Here is a 21269-nt window from a genome sequence, read left to right on the forward strand (position 1 = left end):
ATGAATTGAAGATTAATGATGAGTCTAGTTACCACTATTATAAATTACACTTCTATAACACTTGTATTGCTGGGTGTGGGAAAACAAACATACCTTACTTAACTCAGAAAAATAAAAGTAGAAGGAAATAACATGCAGGAAAGATGAGTTACTATTCTTGCAGAATAAGAATGAGCACACCTAATTCAATTAAACTCTTAATTTAATGATGCGAAGTATTTTGTTATGTCAAATATGTGATTCTGCTTTTACTTGAGTAAAATTAAAGTTTGAATGGTAGAGGTAAAGGAGAAGAAACTGGACCAAATTTTATAGAGATAATATTTTTCTAATGGAAATAAAGTAGCTTGTAGATTAAAAAAAAACTGTATATATGAAGCTTGCAACTGCATTATAGATGTGACATATACCCAATACTTTGGCCACCTGATGCGGAGAGCCACCTCATTGGAAAAGACCCTGATGTTGGGAAAGATTGAAGGCAGGAGGAGAAGGAGACAACAGAAGATGGGACGGTTGGACGGCATCACCAACTCAATGGACATAAGTTTGAGCAAACTCTGGGAGATGGTGAAGGATAGGGAAGCCTTGTGTACTGCGGTCCATGGGGTCGCAAAGAGTCAGACACGACTTAGCGACTGAACAACAACATGCCCAGACAGGTAGCAGCTCCCAACAGCTTACTGCACGCCAGGACACAAGATGCTGCTGTGGATGTGTGATCCTTTCTTGAAGCAACTCTGTGAAGCAACTGGTATCATCTTCATCCCCATTCCACAGATGAGAAGATCAGGCCCCAGAGTGTAAGCTGCCCTAACTAACACAGGGCACTGTCTCCCTCATCTGGAGACACACAGCCCAAGAAACAGGCTCCAGGAAAATGTGGTCCCAAGTGTGAACTGTAACGCACTTCCCTAGTGCTTGCTCCAAACCGTCTGTGGTCATTGTTTATTTCCCGCAACACAGGAGATAAAAAGGGTGAGGACACTGCGTAAGTTACGACAAGGGGGAAGAAAGGGCATATGAGACGGTCTGTCATCTTCCCCTGCTGTCAGGAGTATCCTGGCCTGCCTGAGTCTTGGAACAGCTCCCTGAAAGGGGCCCCAGCAGAAGCGGGCTGAACAAGCAGGCACGGGGTCTCAGTTCAGCTGGCTCTCCCTTCAACCCTCTTGGAATACTGGGGGACCCACCAAGAGAACTGAGTCCCCCAACCCCAATCGTTTAGCTAAGGTCCCTAAAACACCAAGATCACACAGCTGATAGGTGGCAGAGAGAATTAAGAGTTCTCTTTGAAAAGAGACTTTTCTTGTCAAAAAAGATTTTTTGTTTTTCAATTTCAGACTCCAGGTTCTTTTCCCTATAAGGATGTCTTTGAAAGTTGCACACGTGTCCCCTGCCCTCATGTCCATCAGGGGTGGGTGTAGCTGCGAACACACACGGGGTGCATGCGTGGATTTACCTGGGCTTCTGAAGGTCTGTGTGTGTAGTCCCTCATGGGTCTGCATGGACTTCTCCGGGCTTCTGAGGGTCTGTGTGTGTAGTCCCTCATGGGTCTGCGTGGACTTCTCCGGGCTTCTGAGGGTCTGTGTGTGTAGTCCCTCATGGGTCTGCGTGGACTTCTCCGGGCTTCTGAGGGTCTGTGTGTGTAGTCCCTCATGGGTCTGCGTGGACTTATCCGGGCTTCTGAGGGTCTGTGTGTGTAGTCCCTCATGGGTCTGCGTGGATTTATCCGGGCTTCTGAGGGCCTGTGTGTGTAGTCCCTCATGGGTCTGTGTGTGTAGTCCATCATGGGTCTGCATGGATTTATCCGGGCTTCTGAGGGTCTGTGTGTGTAGTTCCTCATGGGTCTGCGTGGACTTCTCCGGGCTTCTGAGGGCCTGTGTGTGTAGTCCTTCATGGGTCTGCGTGGACTTCTCCGGGCTTCTGAGGGTCTGTGTGTGTAGTCCCTCATGGGTCTGCGTGTCATCACGTACATACTGTTTTCCCACTCCTCACCCCAGGCGCGGGGTCCCTGTGTCACCAGATCTTAGAGTGGCCCACAGGGTGCCTGAGCTCTCAATATCCCCAAAACCACGAGGAAAGGGGATGCGATGTGGGGACTGAGTCCTTTCTCTGGGCTCCTCAGCCCCTGCACGATTGCACAAGGATCCACAGAAGCCCCCGCAGAGGGGCCACAGGCTGTGCCTACGACATGTAAGCACAGGGCTGGGATGGGACTCCTGGGTCCTCCTCCTGTCCACGGCAGGGTTTCCCAGGCAGCCCAGGGTGTGGCAGGCAGGGCAGCCCAGGGATGCAGGCTCAGGGAGTGTGTACGGTCTGGGTCTGAGTCCCCATAGCTGCCACCACCCCAATTCTTGGACACTGACCTCTGGACCGCACATTGCAAACAGCTCCCCCGCCACCCCAGCACCAGGAGGAAGCACACATACACACCAGGAAACCTTAGGGTGGACCCTGAGTTTACTGTTTCTGATGCAACACAGCTGGGGTCTTTGTGGGAGCCACGCCCAGCCTCCCAGCACCCAGGTGGGGCAGGAGATGCTCGCCAAAAGGAAACTTCATGTCCAGATGAGTCCCGGTCAGTGTCGTCCGGGCTCAGGTTGGCCCCTGAGGCTCCTGGCTGGGGTTGCGTGGAGTGCTGGGCAGCTGGTCCCCAGTGAGCAGGACAGGGGGGCAGGCCTCGGGTGAGATACAGCGGGCCTCGTGCTCCACCAGGCCCGCTGGGCACTGGCAGCCGGGGATGCAGGGCCGCACGCAGTGGGCTGCCAGCTCCCCCAGGGGGACGTGCTTGTTGAAGCAGGTGCGGGGACAGGGTGGGCCACACTCATCAAACACGAAGCCGCGGTCCAGGGGGCAGCCCACCACTGTGGGCAGAGTGGAAGGAGGGGTCACCATCCAGTCCCCAGGCTCCCCACCCAACCCCGTGACCCTCCCTTAACCTTTCCTGTCCAGACTTGAGCCCTCCGTGTCACCCCCTCCCCAGCTTGCACTGGGCGCTACCCCCTCACCACAGAGTGTGGGGCCCCGCCAGGCCGGTGTCACCCCTGCCTGGCGACAGTGGCTAGCATAGGCTTCCAGGGCATCACAGAGGCAGGTGTCAGAGGAGGAACCGGGCCCACAAGCACAGAGGTCATACACGCAGGCAGCAAAGAAGGGGTCTGGTGGCACCACAGCATGGCAGTGACTGAACGGGGCGGACTTCAGCACCGCACACCGGGCGTTGGCCTCACGCCTGGCACGGTACCCTGCTGCCCGGCATGGATCCACCTCACGGCCCTTGGAACAGGGCCGACCAGGTCCTGGGCCCTCTGGGACCTAGATGGGGAAGGCGGCCTTGATCAGGTCAGCGGCCTGGCAGCTGACTTTTGTGTGCTATGTTCTTCCAAGAGCTTTGCACCAAATGTTTTGTTGTAGTCTCAAAAACTTCCTTACAAGAACAGCAAAGAAAGCATCAGCTACTTTTCCTTTCCCCCATTTTACAGATTATCAAATCAAGGCCCAGAGCAGTTAAGTGTCTTGTCCGAGACTTAGAGTCAGCGAGTGATGAAGTAGGCCTTGGGGATTCAGTTGATGAGATCCCTTCCAACAGGCGCCCCCCGCCCCCCAAGCACTGTAACAAGCAAGAAGAGCCCAGACCTTCCTGAAAGCCCCAAAGCCCAACCCCCCCTTTCCTTACCAGAGGGCTGCTCTGAGACTCAGGCTCAACTGTGCCTCCCCCAACCCCTCACTTCTGTGCAACTCACCTGCCAGCTATTCCCAAACGCAGCCTCAGTGGACCGGAGCAGTTCCTCAGGGTCCCGCAGGTCATCCTGGGCAAACCCATTGAAGTTGCCGCAGAGCCCACACATGTGGCCCCAGTAGGAGCCAGGCACTCTCACCTCCACCTGGGACCGCCCATCCCAAAGCACCTGTGCAGAGAGGCAGGGGCTGGAGAGCAGGAGAAAGCCAGGGGCCCCAGGAAGCCCAGGGCCCGTCTCCATGGTGTGTCAGCATGCCCCCTGCAGGAGGGGAGGAGAAAGGACAGGTGGAGTGCCTCATGGAAGGGAGGCTTGCTCTGGCCAAGGCCAGGAAGGCACCTGCGGTGTCAGCCCTGGGCAAACACAGAAGACGTGAAGAGGTGAACACAGCTCCCTCAGGAGGGCACCTTCTCCCGTCATCATCCCTGAGCTAGGCTTCCCCGTGAAATGCAACCCACTTCCAGAGATTCACTCCCTCACGGGCATTCAGGCCTTACAGAGGACAAAGCACAAATAGAGTCTGTATCCTAAGTTTTTGTGTGTGCTAAGTTGCTTCAGTCATGTCTGACTTTGTGCGACCCCCATGGACTATAGCCCACCAGGCTCCTCTGTCCATGGGATTCTCTAGGCAAGAATACTGGAGTGGGTTGCTATACCCTCCTCCAGGAGATCTTCCCAACTCAGGGATCAAACCTGCGTCTTTTATGTTTCCTGCATTGGCGGGCACGTTCTTCACCACTAGTGTCAAGTGGGAAGCCCCATCCTAAGTGTAGATAAGCCATATTTTGTATACTTACAAATGTGCTTGTGGCTGGAGGCAAGGGAGTGAATTACTCTTTGACATGGGAATTGGAATCTCTGAAACCACCTAGGAGAGGGTAGTTGACATTGCACACACCCCCACCCCCCCACCCCCCGCTTCCCCTGCTTGAAGGATGGGAAAGCTGAGGCCCAGAGGACTGGCTTCCCTGGTGGCTCAGATGGTAAAGTGTCTGTCTGCAATGTGGGAGACCTAGGTTCCATCCCTGGGTAGGGAAGATCCCCTAGAGAAGGAAATGGCAACCCACTCCAGTATTCTTGCCTGGAAAATTCCACGGATGGAGGAGCCTGGTAGGCTACAGTCCATGGGATCGCAAAGAGTCGGACACGACTGAGCAACTTCACTCACTCACTCAGAGGACTGGCTTAAGGTAATGGCCTAAGAGCCCCAGCACATCAGCGGCTGGAAACCAGGCTCAGAACTCCTTTCATCACACCTGGAGTTCTCTAGGCCTGATTCCTCTTCCCCCTAGAATCCCGCAGAACTCTCTCAGCTCCTTGGCCCCATGGCCTGGCAGGTAGTTGGTATTACCCCTCCTACAGAACAGGCGCCCCCTTCCCCGCACTGGCCCCGGCAGCACCTGGAGCCCCGGCTGGGAGTGCAGCACCACCGTGCGTCCCCGAAGCTCTACATAGAACAGCGGTTCCTGCAGGAAGGGCAAGGCCACAGGGCGCCCGTCCACCTGGAGAAGGGACGTGGGAGGAGGAGCGAGGTCGGGACAGAGAAGGGGACAGCGCTGACCGACCGGCCCACGGATCCTTGGCTCTACTGACCGTGACCGCCCTGTCCTGCAGCAGCCGCACGGCCACGTCTCCCAGCAGCACAGCCACCTCCTGGGTCCAGGACACGCCGCTCCGGCCCCGGTCATCGTTGGTCACGTGCACGCTGCGGGTGGGAGGCCGGGTGCAGAGGTCAGCAGGGCCGGGTGTGGGAGGCGGGCAGGGAGAAAGGCAGAGGGAGCGGCGCACCTGAAGTCCCCGCCACGGCAGTCCTTGGCCAGCACGTAGCTGCAACTGCCCTGGAAATGCAGCAGGCGGCCGTCGAAGGTGCGGTAATGAGGGTCTCCGAAGGCCATGCAGGAAGCGGGCCGGGGCAGGCAGCGAGGACAGCAGCTGCCGGGACTCAGGGCGGGGGCCTCGTCCTGGCCTCCGCCCCGCACACGGTCAGACACGCCGCGCTCCCGGCCAGGCCCCGCGCTGAGCCTCCCCGGAGGACCGAGCATCTCCAGGGAGGCTCCGGGGCTCCCGAGCTCCTGCTGGCGGAGGTCAGGACGCCACCTCGTGGCCATGTCAGACACTGCACGACCCGGGCGAGCCCGGTGTCCTACTTCCCCCGGTGCTCCAATTCAGGTGGGCTGTGCCACATGCCCACCCATCCCACCGCCCCAGACCCTGGCACTCACGGGCCCACAGGAGAGCGGCGGGCAGCGCTGGCTCTGGCAGCGCACGGTGCCTGACACGCAAGAGCAGTTGGTGCAGGCATCCACGTCCCAGCGCTCCCCGGAGGCCACCTGCCGGCCCTGGTGCGCGCACGACGGGGCGGGGGCTGAGGGGACGGGAAGTGGCGAGAGTCAGATGCCCGTCCCTCGCGTTGGGTCTCGCTCCGCGCCCCCGACCCCCAGCCCCATGGCCCTGGCCCGCACCTTGGCATCTCTCACAGCACCTGCCAGCCTCCCGCACCTTCGCCCATCCGCGAGGGCAGGTGAGCGCCTGGCACTCCTCCAGGCGGCACTCCACATGGCCCCGCTGAAGACAAATGTCATTGCTCTAGGGACTTCCGATAGGGTTTGGAGTCCCTGACCTCACACTTCTGCATCAGGGACTAGGCAAGCAACCCTTCTCCTACAAGGGCACCCACTTCATGATCAAGTAGGGGGTGAAATCACCTTCAGCTGCTTGTCCTCACACAGGGGTACCTCTGCCCTCTCACTCAGAGGGGGCGCCTTTTTCTAATTACCTGGAAGACCCCATGTTCTCTGGTCCAGTGTCCTGAGGCCCTTCACTTTTGTCTATAAGGTCCTCCACCCCCCACCCCCCTCCCCCAGCTCACACGGCAGGTGCACGTGACACAGGCGTTGCTGGGGTCCCGCCAGCTCTCTCCATCCGCCACTGTCCGGCCCTCAGCCTCCACCACACATTCTGAGGACAAAGAAATGGGGATGGGGAAGCACTGTCATTCTGGCTGCATGAGCTCACCCTGAAGGCCCAGGGCAGGGCAGTGCCCACCCCATCTAATTAGTACCCTAAGGGTGTTAATTTCTTCAACCAGCAGCACCATGGCCGACTAAATGGCAGACCTTACGCCAGCGCCCAGGATATCCAGAGCGTCCAGGATACTGAAAGAGCCAGAGGCTGGAACTTTCTCTGGTCTGACTGCCAGCTCAGCAGTGCGATGCCCTGCTAAGTGGGCCTGGGGTCCCTGAGCCCCCTGACAAGCCTCTGGCTGGCCCTGGAGAATCCAGGCTCCATTCCCTGCCTCCCTCCACTTCACGGGTCCCTCCTCTAACGAACAGCCCTCTGTTTCTATAAAAAAACAAAGCCTGCATTCGGAGTCCACACCCCAGGTTGCCCACTTGGCCCATAGACCATGCCTCCTGTCTCCCACCCGGCTCATGTCCTGAGGATGCAGAACAAAACTGGGCACGAACCCTGGCACACGGGGCAGCAGCTCCCAGGGGGTATGTAGCGTTCAGGCAGGGGACAGCTGAGCTCAGGACAGGCCCGGTGAATGCAGAGCCAAGTCAGGTCCTATGGAAGGGCATAGGAACAGCACAGGAAGAAACCGCAGGGAAGGCACAGGGCTTAGGTGGAATGTGACATTCAGGATAAGTGGGCTGGTGTGATTGGGAAGCCTGGAGATGCTAAAGAGAGGAGTCACAGCTACAGAGGAGGAAAAAGAGGGGGCTGGAGGAGCCCCCAAGGAAAGAGGGCTCACCTGGCACTGGCAGCTGTAGCAGGGGTCTGGTGGGGTCAACTCAGACCCCAGCAGGTGCTCTGTGCAGTGGCTCAGCACCTCTGTGAAGACAAGAATGCAGTATGGGAGATGCTGGGGGAGCAGGGACGAAAGCCCCGTTGACTGCCTGCGCCCTTACTGTGCCCCAGGATTTCTTGAGCCCAGGATATACTTATAGCCCTAACACCGTCACTCCAGGGAAGATAAATCCTATTTCCTTTTGTTTCAGCCAAGAAAAGTTTGGACTTTTGACAAGGAACTCTGCTAGGATGGGGGGCCTGGAAATGGACAAAGTGTGGCTTCCTCAGCCTGAGGTCACTAAGGACCATGGGGCTGCCTGGCCTGCCCCTCCCACTTCTGTTCATTTTGTCTGGAAGGAAGCACAATGAGCCAGGTACCCCAGGTCCAATCCTGGCTCCAGCACTCAGAGCCTGTGCCATTTTTGGCAAATTAATCAATTTCTCTGAACTTCAATTTCTTCATCTGTAAAATTCCTCGTCACTGGGTAACTGTGAGAATTAAATGTGAAACTGTTTATTAAAAGCACCAAGTACAGTGCGTGGCATACAGTAGGTGCTTAATAAGAATGGAAATAGTGACGGACTTTAAATTTTCTTAGGTTCCAAAATCACTGCAGATGGTGACTGCAGCCATGAAATTAAAAGATGCTTGCTCCTTGGAAGAAAAGCTATGACAAACCTAGACAGCATATTAAAAAGCAGAGATATTACTTTGCCAACAAAGGTCTATCTAGTCAAAGCTAGGTTTTTTCCAGTAGTCATGTGTGGATGCGAGAGTTGGACTATAAAGAAGGCTGAGCACCTTAAAGGCTGATGCTTTTGAACTGTGGTGTTGGAGAAGACTCTTGAGAGTCCCTTGGGCTGCAAGGAGATCCAACCAGTCCATCCTAAAGGAGATCAGTCCTGGGTGTTCATTGGAAGGACTGATGCTGAAACTGAACCTCCAATACTTTGGCCACCTGATCTGAAGAGCTGACTCATTAATAAAGACCCTGATGCTGGGAAAGATTGATGGCAGAAGGAGAAGGGGACGACAGAGAACGAGATGGCTGATGGGCATCACTGACTCAATGCGCATGAGTTTGAGCAAGCTCTGGGAAATGGTGAAGGACAGGGAAGCCTGGCGTGCTGCAGTCCATGGGGTCACAGATAGTCAGACATGACTGAGTGACTGAACAACAGCAGCAGTACGTGGCATACAGTAGGTGCTTAATAAGTATAATTATTTTTCTCTCCCCCTACAGCACATTCTAGCAGGTGTTGGTAAGGATAGCTCTCCCCACCTCTGTAGCTGGACCACCCAGTGCCCCTCTGGTCCTAAGATCCCTGCCCTCAACAAGCCAGCAGCCTGCACAACTGCAAACCTGTAGCACCACCTGCTGGACAAGAGGTGGCAGGCTTCAGCTCAGTTCAGTTCAGTCACTCAGTTGCGTCTGACTCTTTGTGACCCCATGGACTGCAGCACTCCAGGCCTCCCTGTCCTTTACCAACTCCCAGAGCTTGCTCAAACTCATGTCCATCGAGTCTGTGATGCCATCCAACCATCTCATCCTCTGTTTTCCCCTTCTCCTCCTGCCTTCAATCTTCCCCAGCATTAGCATCTTTTCCAATGAGTCAGTTCTTCGAATCAGGTGGCCAAAGTATTGGAGCTTCAGCTTCAGCTTCTTCCTTCATTCAGTCCTTCCAATGAATATTCATGATTGATTTCCTTTAGGATTGACTGGTTGGATCTCCTTGCAGCCCAAGGGACTCTCAAGAGTCTTCTCCAACACCACAGTTCAAAAGCATCAATTTTTCGACACTCAGCTTTTCTTTATAGTCTAACTCTTACATCCATACATGGCTACTGGAAAAACCATAACTTTGACTAGACAGACCTTTGTTGGCAAAATAATGTCTCTGCTTTTTAATATGTTATCTAGGTTTGTCATAGCTTTTCTTCTAAGGAGCAAGCGTCTTTTAATTTCATCACTGCAGTTACCATCTGCAGTGATTTTGGAACCCAAGAAAATAAAGTCTGTCACTGTTTCCATTGTTTTCCCATCTATATGCCATGAAGTGATGGGACCAGATGCCATGATCTTAGTTTTTTGAATGTTGAGTTTTAAGCCAACTTTTTCACTCTCCTCTTTCACTTTCACCAAGAGGCTCTTTAGTTCCTCTTCACTTTTTGCCATAAGGGTGGTGTCACCTGTGTATCTGAGGTTATTGATATTTCTCCCAGCAACAATTAGTTTCCCTGGTTTCCCCTTAGGGCCGTACAGATCTCACTGGCTAGGGTGTGGGCTTCTAGAACAACCCACTGGACTGAGGAAGGGGCTGGGACTGTGGAGGAGAGCTGGCTGGCCCTTCTGGTGTCACTCTGGGGGATGGCAGCCCTGCCCTCTTGGCCTCCCCCAGCCCGGGGACTCACCGGCACAGGTCGGGCAGCACTGCTGTGGGCCTGGGGTCAGGAGCTGGCTGGTGGGGCAGCCCGCCAGGTGGGGACACTGCCGCCGGTGACAGCGCAGGCTGGGTGTCCCCTCGGGCTGCAGCTGGACGAGAGAGCAGAGGGTGGGGTCCGGGCCACGGAAGCCAAGAGCCGCCCCCTTTCCCCTGGACTCCAGGCACCTCTTGTCTGCCTTGTGCAGGTCAGACTCCCGTCTGCAGAGAGATTCAACCTCTCCCCAGACTTGCCCCTCACCCCCCGCCCCAATCCTCAGAGGTGACCTATGGGGTGCCTGCTCCTGTAGTCACTTGGGCATGAGCCTTTGTGTGACCTTTGAGCCTTCTGCAAGCTCAGGGCATCTTCCCTCCCCAGTCCCACTGCCTAATCTCCTGATCCATGACATCATTTGCCTGCTCAAAACCCTTCCATTGGCTCACCGTGCTTTCAAACAGACTTCCCCCGATAGGGTCCCCAACCACTTCCCAGGTGCCTCCCCCCAGATTTCTACCCACACCACCCTCCACTCCAGCCGGATGGGCCTACACACTGCCTGCCCCACAACCCCAGACTTCCTGGCCCTGTTGGCCCTTCACCCGGAGCCTCTGCCTCACTCCCTGGCCTCAGGGACACACGCCTGTCCCTGACCCCACAGTGCCTGCTCCCCACAGTGTCCAGGCTGCCCCTCCACGGTGCCCTCCCCTACCTCACAGACACAGACTTCGCAGGGGTCTGCACCGGGCTGGAAGCTCTCTCCTGGCTCATACTTCCGACCCTCATGCTCACAGTCTTGTTGGAGGGTGAAGGTTGGGGGGGTGGGGGGGTAGGAGGGGTACGGGTGGGGTGGGGTAAGAGTAGAACAGAACCAGGGAACTTTCAGACTGGCCGCCATGCCGGGGGTGGGGGTTCTCTGCCCCTTGGACCCCCCAACCTCAGAGATTGGAGTGTGTATAAGAACGGGGGCCACCCAGCCCAGGGCAATGGCAGGGAGATGCTGACTGGCTCTGCCTCCTTGCCACCCCCCGCCTCACCCCTCCCCGGGCATCGAGGGCATACCAGAGCACCGAGGGCAGCAGTCACTGGGCCCCTGGTGGGGCTGGGCACAGGAGGTGACACACTGGATGCGGGCACAGGTGATGACACCCTCGTGACACGTGCAGGAGGAGCAGGGGCTGTCAGGGGGCTTCCAGCTACTGCCTTCGGGGTGCTCCTCCCCATGAAACAGGCAGCCTGTGTCCAAGGTGGGCAGGGGTGAGCTCTGAGTCTGGGTTCTGCATGTCTGCCCCGACCCCCTGCCCCACTCTGCATAGTCAGTTGGGCATGTGGGTAACCAGGAGGGGCTTCTTCAGGGCTGGAGTAGGAAGCTGGGACAGAACCCCTGTGTGTGCTGGAGGGGAAAGACACCGGGTCAGGGTCAGAACACCCAGGTTCTAATCCTGTTTCTGCTTGCTTGCTAGACCCCAAGCCAGGCAGCAAGCGCTGCCCGTCACAGCCCAGCACCAGCAGCAGTACCGGGCCTGCGGCAGGAGGGCGATACATACACGTGACACTAGAGGTAAAGAGCCTGCCTGCCAACACGGGAGACACAAGAGGCACAGCGTGGATCCCTGGGTCTGGAAGATCTCTCGGAGGAGGAAATGGCAACCCACTCCAGTATCTGTGCCTGGAGAATCCCATGGACAGAGGAGCCTCGCAGGCTACAATCCATGGGGTTGCAAAGAGTCGGACAGGACTGAAGCGACTTAGTAGGCATGCACGGGATGAATGAAACGTTCCATCACTAGTCATGTGCCCAAGGTAACTCCATCTCTCCAAGCCTCAATTTCCTTACCCATTAAATGGAGGTTTGTTCTGTCCTGCCTACCTCCCAGGCTAAGCAGATACTCATGGTTCTTATACCATTTGGGGCAGTGTATGGGGTTAGGGTCTTCTTCATAGGCTAAAAAAGACCCCTATTCTAGGACCAGGCAGCCTAGATACAAATCTTGACTCTGCCACCTACTTGCTAAGTGACCACAGGTAAGTTATGTTAACTCTCTGTACCTCAGTTTTCTCACCTGTAAAATGGAAATAATTAATCATAATACCTACCTGATAAGATGGTGTGTATAAAGTGCCTAACTCAGGGTCTGGCACATGGTATGTACTCAACAAATGTTAACTATCATGAGTACCATTATGAACCACAGCCTTTGACTGTGTGGATCACAACAAACTGGAAAATTCTTAAAGAGACGGGAATACCAGACCACCTGACCTGCCTCCTGAGAAATCTGTATGCAGGTCAAGAAGCAACAGTTAGAAGGACATGGAACAACAAACTGGTTCCAAATTGGGAAAGGAGTACATCAAGGCTGTATATTGTCACCCTGCTTATTTAACTTGTATGCAGAGTACATCATGAGAAATGCTAGACTGGATGAAGCACAAGCTAGAATCTAGATTCCTGGGAGAAATATCAACAACCTCAGATGCAGATGACACCACCCTTATGGCAGAAAGCAAAGAAGAACTAAAGAGCCTCTTGATGAAAGTGAAAGAGGAGAGTGAAAAAGTTGGCTTAAAACTCAACATTCAGAAAACTAAGATCATGGCATCTGATCCCATCACTTCATGGCAAATAGATGGGGAAATGGAAACAGTGACAGCCTGGAAATCAGTCCTGAATATTCATTGGAAGGATTGATGCTGAAGCTGAAACTCCAACACTTTGGCCACCTGATGCAACTAACTGACTCATTTGAAAAGACACTGATGCCAGGAAAGATTGAAGGCAGGAGGAGAAGGGGACAACAGAGGATGAGATGGCTGGATGGCATCACTGACTCAATGAACACGAGTCTGAGTAAACTCTGGGAGTTGGTGATGGACAGGGAGGCCTGGTGTGCTGTGGTTCATGGGGTCGCAAAGAGTCGGACACAACTGAGCGACTGAACTGAACTGAACCGATATGAATGGGGTGTGGTTAGGAACAGGATAGCTTTGAGGAGATTCCAGTAAGAGTCTAGAAGGAGAAATGGGCTGGGCAGGCCAGGGGCAGGAACAGAAAGGAAGAGATGAAGGTGGGCATGGTGAGAGCTCAAGTCCTGAGGTGTGGGCAGGCCAGAAGGGTGGACAGGGAGGTGGAAAGGCTGGAGGACAGCTGAGGGGAGGGCGGTGGGGCAGATGGAGGGATACGGGACCCAGCAACGGAAACAAGGGGGCAGCCCCCATCAGCCTGGCACACCTCTGCAGCGAGGACAGCAGCTCCCCAGCTCCGTGACCTGGAGCGGGCAGGACAGGGGCGGGCAGCGCTGCCGCACACAGCTGACCTGGCCGGCCTGTGGGAGAGGCAGGCTCAGTGGCTTGCTCCCCCTGCCCCCAGCCCCTCGGGCACCTCCCTGCCACACCTGACAGAGACAGCGCTCACAGCTGCCTGTGGGCCCCTCGAACTCCTCCCCGTCCTGGTACTCCTGGCCCTGAGAGAGGCAGCCTGTGGGCGACACGTGTCCTGGGTGAGGCTGCAGGGTCGAGCCACCTTGCCCAGTCCCACCTCAGGCCTGGCAGAGAGGGAGGGAGGAGGGGCAGAGAAGCGCGTGGGGGCAGGCGTGTGTGCTCACTGTGGCAAACGGGGCAGAAGCAGGGTCCTGAAGAGGGGCGAGGGCAGAGAGCTGGAGGACACGGCTTCTTCCGGCAGCGCATGGAGCCTTCCTGGGGGAGAGAGGTCGCCCGGCCACATCCCAACCCCCGTGTCATCACACCCTCAAACAGGGCTGCACATGGCCCTGCCGTGGGGGGTACCCGTACTGACCCCCTGCCCCGGCCCCGGGAGACCTGAACCCAATCCTGCTCCCAGTGGATGTCACAGGCAGAGTGCAGCCCAGGAGGAGGAATAACCTTTTTTCTTGCCAGAGAGGAGGATCAAGGGATGAAGGGTTCCCAAGCCCCCAGAGGACCACCTCACCTGGCAGGTGCAGAGCGAGCAGGCGGGGTCTAGTGGGTCAGGAAGGGTCTCTCCAGGGGCAGCAGTGACCCCATGATAGAGGCATCCTGGCAGAAAAGGGAACGCAGTGGAAGGGGCTGCAATCAGCGGAGCCTTCCACCCACCCACTCACACACACACACACACACACACACACACACACACCGGGCCACACACCACAGCCGGGCCTGGGGTCCTCTACCAAAGCTTAGCTACAGTCCGAAAGGGAGAGGTGAATGGCTGGGAAGGGGAGGGATGGGAGGAAAGACTTTGGCCAGACCACGGTGGAGAGACTTGTGTGCGTGAAGCAGGGGAGGACAGAGAGTAAGATCGCAGACCACAGGCCGGGGTGGGAGGCGGATGTGAGGGAGGGGCACCTGGAAATGAAGGTGAGAGGTGGGCTGGGCTTGGGAGGGTGGATGAAGGAAGCCAGGAGGGAAGGAAGGTGCTGGGCGTGTTGGGTGACTCAAGGGCTGTGGGAATCACTGAACGGCTTCGAGCCTCGTGACATGTTTGAGGGAGGCAGGGTGACAGCCGAAGAACGTGAAGGTCTGGCCACACAGACCTTCTGCGTATTTGGTGAGTACGACAGTCAGCGTGAGGTGACAGCAGAGACCCAGAGGAGGCTGAGAATGGGGTGAGGAACCCGAGGAGAATCCAGGGTGTGGGCTTGCTGCGAGGCTGTCTCAGGGGAGGGTGACAGGGACCAGACCCACTGACAGGGGCAGTGGGAGGGCAGGTCTACCCTGGCAGGTCGGGCAGCAGTGCCCAGCTCGGGTGAGTGGGTGGCTGCAGCCCAGGGGCTCACAGGGCCGGCGGCCGCAGGTCACGAAGCCTCCGAGGCAGGTACACAGGTTGCAGGGCTCGCGGGGATCTGGGAACTCCTGGCCGCTCAGGTAGGACTCCCCCAGATACTCACAGCCTTCAAGAGAGGACAGGGAGGCCAAGGTGGAGGAGTGGAAATCAGAGAGGAGACCGGTCGTCTGACTCTGAGCTTGGACCTGGCCTGAGTTCAAGGGCTCAAAGGGCACCTGGGGGCAAAGGGCAGGGCTAAGTGCTGGCAGTGGAGGCGGGGTGCGCAGGGGGGTGGATGGACTGGCCAAAGGACAGACTTTCTCCCCTTTGGTCTGCAAAGAAGCCCCTTGTCCAGTCTATAGGGAAAATCCACCTAGAATTTAGTCCAGGGATTTTTTTCTTATCATAATAAATATCTTTGATCCATACCAGGGCAGTAAATTGGATGGCATCACTGACTCTATGGACATGAGTTTGAGAAAGCTCCGGGAGTTGGTGATGGACAGGCAAGTCTGGTGTGCTGCAGTCCATGGGGTTACAAAGAGTTGGACATGACTGAGTGACTGAACTGAAGGCAGTAAAGGGGATTCCCTCGTGGCTCAGATGGTAAAGAATCTGCCTGCAGCGCAGGAGACCTGGGTTTGATCTCTGGGTTAGGAAGATCCCCTGGAAAAGGAAATGGCAACCCACTCCAGTATTCTTGCCTGGAAAATCCCATGGACAGAGAAGCCTGGCAGGCTACAATCCATGGGGTCGCAAAGAGTCGGACATGACTGAAGTGACTTAGCATGCGCGCTGGGCAGTAAAGAAGACTTTGAGCCCGCCCTCCCAGCCCACCCCCCAGTCCCTGTTCCTCACCATCACAGACAGGGCAGCAGTCACCCTGGGCAGGGAAGGGGCACTGGGCAGGTGCACAGGCCCTGGGCTCACAGCTGACGCTGCCTTCCCAGCAGAGGCAGATGTGACATCTGGCAGTGGGCGAAGGGAAGCGCTCCCCGCTGGCGAACTCCTTCCCCTGGTACAGGCAGCCTAGGGGGGCAGGAGAGGGGCTGGGGGCTCGTGGAGTACCAGGTGCATTACCAGGGCACGCTGCCCTCCCAGCCCTAAAGGCCAAGCCATCCTGGAGACCACCCCCCACCCTGCCAGGCCCTGTGGATCAGGTGGGCACTGTTTCCCCGTTTTCTTAGTGAGAACCCCAATGTGGGAGGGGCAGGCCAGGAGGAAGTGGGGAAAAGAGGTGGCACCCTCCTGGAGATAAAGAGGGGCATGGAGGAAGAGGGGCACCAAGAAGGCGAGGGGTGGAGTTGGAAGAAGGGGGGACAGGGCAGGGAGGGGGATGGCCAGAGCATTACCGTCACAGGAGGGGCAGCAGGGCCCCTGGTGCGGGTGGGTGCAGGGCACAGGAGGGCAGGGCAGTCTCCGGCAGGACACCAAGCCGTTCAGGCAGAGGCAGCGGCGGCAGGGGTCGTCGGGCGGGGAGAAGTGCTCCTGGTGGCGGGCGGGGACCAAGCCCCCTGGCCGAGGGCAGCCCGAGGGGGCGGCTGCAGGGGAGAGCCTCCATCAGTGGGGCTGGGGACAAGCTGCGGAGGGGATCCAGCCTGGAGAGGCGGCGAGGGGCTCAGCGCCTACCTGGGCACTGTGGGCAGCACTCTCTGGGCAGCAGGACCGGCTCTGGGCAGGGCAAGGGTGGGCAGCGGCGTGCCAGGCACTGCACAGCGCCTCCCTACAGGTGGACCAGGCCAGGGCCAGTTAGCGTAGAAGGTGGAGGAGACCCCATACCTTCCCACCCTGATCTTGGCTGACCTCTCCTGGTCTCCCCAAGCCCCACCCTCCCTCCCCCGACTCCTCCTCCCATCTGCATGGCAGACTCACCAGACAGTGACACAGACGGCAGGGGTCGGAGGGGTGGGGGAAGTCGGCCCCGTTGGGGTACTCTTTCCCACCAAAGGCACAACCTGGAGGAGAGGGCAGCTAGAGGCCCGGGGGAGGCCCTCCTCCCCCAAGGGCACACTGCCCTCTCCAGGCCTAAAGGCCAAGCAATCCCGGAAACCACCCCCTATTCTGCTCGCCTCACCATTACAGTTGTTCTGGCAACAGACACCAGGCAGCGGGTGGGCACAGGAGGTCCGGGGGCAGACCCGGGGTTGGCAGTGGGCATGGCCTTCCCGGCACTGGCATTCCTGGCAGGGATCTCGGGGGTGCGAGAAGCGCTCACCGTCCACAAACACCTGTTTCTCCAGGACGCAGTCTGCACAGTGGGGTGGGGGGTGGGCAGGATGGGGGCACAGAGACAGCACAAGGAGCAGGCTGACAGCCCCTCCCACCTTGAGTCCAGAGCCACCGCGGAAGTGCCACTTGGAAGCTGTCCCCATGGAGGGAGAGGAGGAGGAGGGGCTGTGTACACACGCAAGGGTATATCTGTGAGCACACACGCGTGTGTGTATGTGTGTAGTCCCTTTACCTGCAGGCAGATGTGTGTGCCTCTGAGGGTGAAGAGCTGAAGGGCGAGTGCACGTGCCTGCCTGTGTTTGTGATTTGTGCCCTGCACACTCTCCATGTGGGTGGGGATCAGGGCACACCACATCCCAGCTCCCAGCCTATGGTATGGAAAACTTGAACACTTGTCATCTGAACCCATCTTGTACAGGTAGATACACAAGATCCAGGTGTGCGGGCAGTGGAAGAGGAAGTAGTGCAAGATGGGAGAGAAGGGTGGGTGTAGTAACATGAAGGGACAAACATGTCTACCGTGTCTCCCACCCCTGCCTTGTGAGTTCCAGAGAGTTCCAAGCTGTGTCAGACTGAAAACAATTCAGAAGGCCATTGCTGTCTAAAGTTAGGGTTAAGGTTAGGCCCCAAGCGGGGCTTGACTGATAGCTCAGTTGGTAAAGAATCTGCCTGCAATGCAGGAGACCCTGGTTTGATTCCTGAGTCAGGAAGATCTGCTGGAGAAGGGATAGGCTACCCACTCCAGTGTTCCTGGGCTTCCCTTGCAGCTCAGCTAGTAAAGAATCTGCCTGCAATGTGGGAGACCTGGGTTCAATCCTGGGTTGGGAAGATCCCCTGGAGAAGGGAAAAGCTACCCACTTCAGCATTCTGGCCTGGAGAATTCCATGGACTGTATAGTCTATGGAGTAGCAAAGAGCTGGACATGACTGTGTGACTTTCACTTTCACTAAGGGCCCAAGGGGCCATGGAGTGTTAGAGTCAAGGGTCCCCTGAGCCACACAGGTGCAGTAAGTACATACCTGGGCACCTGGGGCAGCACTGGCCGGGTCCCCTCTGAGGCCTGGCACAGGTTGTGGGAGGGCAGTTGACCAAGGAGCACGTCACGGTCCCATCCTGGGAGCGGGTGAGAGGGCAATGGTGGTGGGTCCTGGGAGGGGCTGAGCCGGGTAGCAGCAAGCCTGGGGAGGTACCTCGCAGTGGCAGGTGTGGCAAGGGTCTGTGTCTGTGAAGTTCTGCCCGTTGGCATACACTTGGCCATGGTAAGTGCAGTTCTCACAGCTGGGGCAGCAGGCACCTGGGCAGGGCAGGTGGGTCAGAGCCCTACCCATCAAGGTGAACTGGTCAAGGCATGGGGGAGAAAGCTAGCTCGGGGCAGGGCACTCACCCGGGGGCTGGGTGGGGTGCTGGCAGGGGGCTGGGGAGCAGAGCAAAGTCCCACACACAGGCACCCCAGCTTGACAGGAGCAGGTCGTGCAGGGCTGGCCATCGGGCTCCCACTGGACACCCTCAGCAAACTCCTCTCCATCAAGCACGCAGACTACAGTGGTGTGAGGCAGGGAATGCGTGTCACCATGGCAACCCAGGCACCTCCATCCATCCCTGTCCTTCCCAGACTACCCAGAACCCTTCCCAGGACCCTAGCTTTGCCATCCCCACAGCAGCCTCTGAACCCACTCTGGAATGGCTGGTGGACTTAGGGATGTGCCCCCCCTTACTGTGAAGAAACACTCCTGGCTGCTGTGAGCAGCACCCTTTCATGGTTGTTCCCTGCCCCGTCCCCCAATACACACACCTGAGCAGGGCTTGGGGCCAGAGTCAGGCAGGGTGCAGGGCATGCCTGGGCACTCGCGCTCCTCGCAGGAGACTTCACCAGCCTAGGAGGGAGGCTGGGTGAGAGGCCCTCAGGGGACAAGACAGACCTGGGATGTGAGACAGCAGGACTGCCTACCTGGCAGGAGCAGCGGGCACAGCGGCCACTCTCTTGGAGTTGGAAGGTCTCCTGGTTCTGATACCTGTGTCCCTGGTACTCACAGCCTGGACAGGAGGACAGAGGGGCAGGGGGACAGGGCTGGGGGCTGATGGGGAAGTCTCACCACACTTGAGGCCTCCACCGCCCCCCCATCCTGATAAGGACAGTCAAACGTGTCCTCCAGGAAGCCCTGCCTGCCAGCTTCCGCCAGCCCCCAGGTGCCCAGCATGCCATGAGGCGAGGTGAGAACTCGTCCCTCACCCTTGGTGACAGAGCTTAGGTTGGTTCAAGGGGGCTTCTGTAGGTTCTGTAGAGGCAACCACCCCAACCCCCAGACCCAGAGCCTCTCCTGGGGCAGCGGCTAGCCCTCCCCCTGGTGACTGGAGCCCTCACTCACTGTCACAGACAGGGCAGCACTCCCCCGGGGTCCTGCCTGGGTGTCTGCAGGGTGTGGGTGGGCAGGGCGGAGGCTCACACTGGACACTCCCGTTCTGCCAAAAAGGCCTGGTCAACATGCGAGAGGCAGGCCCAGACGCCAGCCCCTCCCTGCCGGGCAGCCACACTCACAGCACAGCGGCAGTGCAAGCAGGGGTCCCCAGAGCCCACGGGCTCCCTGCTGCGGTAGTCCCGCCCGTTTAGGAAACAGCCTGTTGGGAAGACGGTGCCTGAGACCCTCCTCAGGGCCACATGCCAGTCAGTGTCCTGGTCTTCTTAGGAGGCCTGTGATAGGCTGTCCATCCGCTTTCCAATCCCCTGACCACCTGCTGACTCACCATCACACACCGGGCAGCAGGTGCCCGGGAGGGGCCGGGCAGGGTATGGGCATAGACTGGCACATTTCCGCTGGTGGCACCGGATGTGGCCCTCCTGTGGGGGGCAGAGGAAGGGGCCATCAGAGCGTAGCCAGGTAGCAAAACAGCCTTCGAGTCCTAGCTATCCATTAACTAGATGTTGTTATGAGCAAATTGTGTCCCCCTTCATATTCTTATGTTGCAGTCCTAACCCCATCAGAATGTGACGTTATTTGGAAATAGAGTTGTAGCAGATGTAATCACATAAGATGAGGTGAGGCTGGAAGGGGGTGGTCCCTGATCCAACGACTGGTGTTCTTTTAAAAAGGGGAAATTTGGACACAGACACACACAGGGAGAGCAGCATGTGGAGACAAAGGCAGAAGCCACAGGGTGCCAAGGATTGCCATCCAGCCGCCAGAGCTGGAGAGGGGCCTGGAACAGTCTCCCTGACAGTTCTCAGTCAGAACCAACCCTGCCAGCACCTCTGTCTTGGACTTCTGCCTCCAGAACCATGAGAGGACCAATCACTGTTGTTTAAGCTACTCTTTGTGGCACTTTGTTACTGCAGCCCTAAAAACAAATACAGATGTATAACGTGGCATGTCACCTAAAGTTCTCTGTGACTCAGTTTACTCATCTGGAAAAAAAAGAGAATGATCCTATTTGCAGGAATAGAAATGCAGACGTAGAGAATGGACCTATGGCACGAGGGAAGGAGGTAGGGGAGGGGAGGAGTTGGGAGAGTAGCGCTGAGATACATGCAGTACCATGTGTAAATAGCTAGCTGATGGGAAGCTGCTGCGATAGCACCGGGAGCTCAGCTCGGTGCTCTATGATGACCTAGAGGGGTGGGAGAGAGGCTCAAGAGGGAGGTGACATGTGTATATGCATAACTGATTCTAGTCTAGTCAAGGCTATGGTTTTTCCAGTGGTCATGTATGGATGTGAGAATTGGACCATAAAGAAAGTTGAGCCCTGAAGAATGAATGCTTTTGAACTGTGGTGTTGGAGAAGACTCTTGAGAGTCCCTTGGACTGCAAGGAGATCCAACCAGTCCATCCTAAAGGAAATCAGTCCTGAATATTCATTGGAAGGACTGACGCTGAAGTTGAAACTCCAATACTTTGGCCACCTAATGGGAAGAACTGACTCATTGGAAAAGACGCTAATGCTGGGAAAGATTGAAGGCAGGAGGAGAACGGGATGACAGAGGATGAGATTTTGGATGGCATGACCAGCTTGATGGACATGAGTTTGCGTAAGCTCCAGGAATTGGTGATGGACAGGGAAGCCTGGCATGCTTCAGTCCACGGGGTCGCAAAGAGTTGGACATGACTGAGTGACTGAACTGATAGCTGATTCACTTTGTTGTACTGCAGAAACCAACAGAACATTGTAAAGCAATTAAACTCCAATAAAGAACTTTTAAAATAATGAAATAAAAAATTTTTAAGGAGACAATAATAGTGCTGTCCTCACAGCCTTGTATGGGCATAAGATAAGTATGTGGTGTGGCATCCACCTCCAGAAGCTGACACTTAACAAACACACAGCTGCTACGACTCCC

At 56.7% G+C, this 21269-nt stretch overlaps 1 protein-coding gene across 1 annotated transcript in view; it reads right to left on the minus strand.

Moving 5' to 3' along the window:
- Nucleotides 1-2442: 2442 nt before the first annotated feature.
- Nucleotides 2443-21269, minus strand: part of KCP (kielin cysteine rich BMP regulator) — a 29417-nt gene continuing 10590 nt past the window's right edge. Inside the window, exons 9-40 of the mRNA XM_055590868.1 lie at nt 19682-19775; nt 19476-19555; nt 19306-19399; nt 18888-18973; nt 18732-18813; nt 18324-18476; nt 18130-18233; nt 17959-18052; nt 16785-16958; nt 16583-16665; nt 16340-16433; nt 16063-16251; nt 15569-15739; nt 14661-14837; nt 13898-13983; nt 13554-13644; nt 13344-13426; nt 13181-13274; nt 11011-11184; nt 10661-10743; nt 9943-10063; nt 7492-7571; nt 7205-7304; nt 6607-6695; nt 6200-6302; nt 5960-6102; nt 5526-5698; nt 5331-5442; nt 5138-5239; nt 3744-3908; nt 3009-3315; nt 2443-2864 (exon numbers count right to left, since the gene is read on the minus strand). Coding sequence (XP_055446843.1) covers nt 2596-2864; nt 3009-3315; nt 3744-3908; nt 5138-5239; nt 5331-5442; nt 5526-5698; nt 5960-6102; nt 6200-6302; nt 6607-6695; nt 7205-7304; nt 7492-7571; nt 9943-10063; nt 10661-10743; nt 11011-11184; nt 13181-13274; nt 13344-13426; nt 13554-13644; nt 13898-13983; nt 14661-14837; nt 15569-15739; nt 16063-16251; nt 16340-16433; nt 16583-16665; nt 16785-16958; nt 17959-18052; nt 18130-18233; nt 18324-18476; nt 18732-18813; nt 18888-18973; nt 19306-19399; nt 19476-19555; nt 19682-19775 — 4050 coding nt within the window. The 3' untranslated portion in view covers nt 2443-2595. The remainder of the gene's footprint in view (nt 2865-3008; nt 3316-3743; nt 3909-5137; nt 5240-5330; nt 5443-5525; nt 5699-5959; nt 6103-6199; nt 6303-6606; nt 6696-7204; nt 7305-7491; nt 7572-9942; nt 10064-10660; nt 10744-11010; nt 11185-13180; nt 13275-13343; nt 13427-13553; nt 13645-13897; nt 13984-14660; nt 14838-15568; nt 15740-16062; nt 16252-16339; nt 16434-16582; nt 16666-16784; nt 16959-17958; nt 18053-18129; nt 18234-18323; nt 18477-18731; nt 18814-18887; nt 18974-19305; nt 19400-19475; nt 19556-19681; nt 19776-21269) is intronic.

This window comes from Bubalus kerabau, chromosome 8 (assembly GCF_029407905.1).
Source record: "Bubalus kerabau isolate K-KA32 ecotype Philippines breed swamp buffalo chromosome 8, PCC_UOA_SB_1v2, whole genome shotgun sequence".
In the NCBI taxonomy this organism is placed as follows: domain Eukaryota; kingdom Metazoa; phylum Chordata; class Mammalia; order Artiodactyla; family Bovidae; genus Bubalus; species Bubalus kerabau.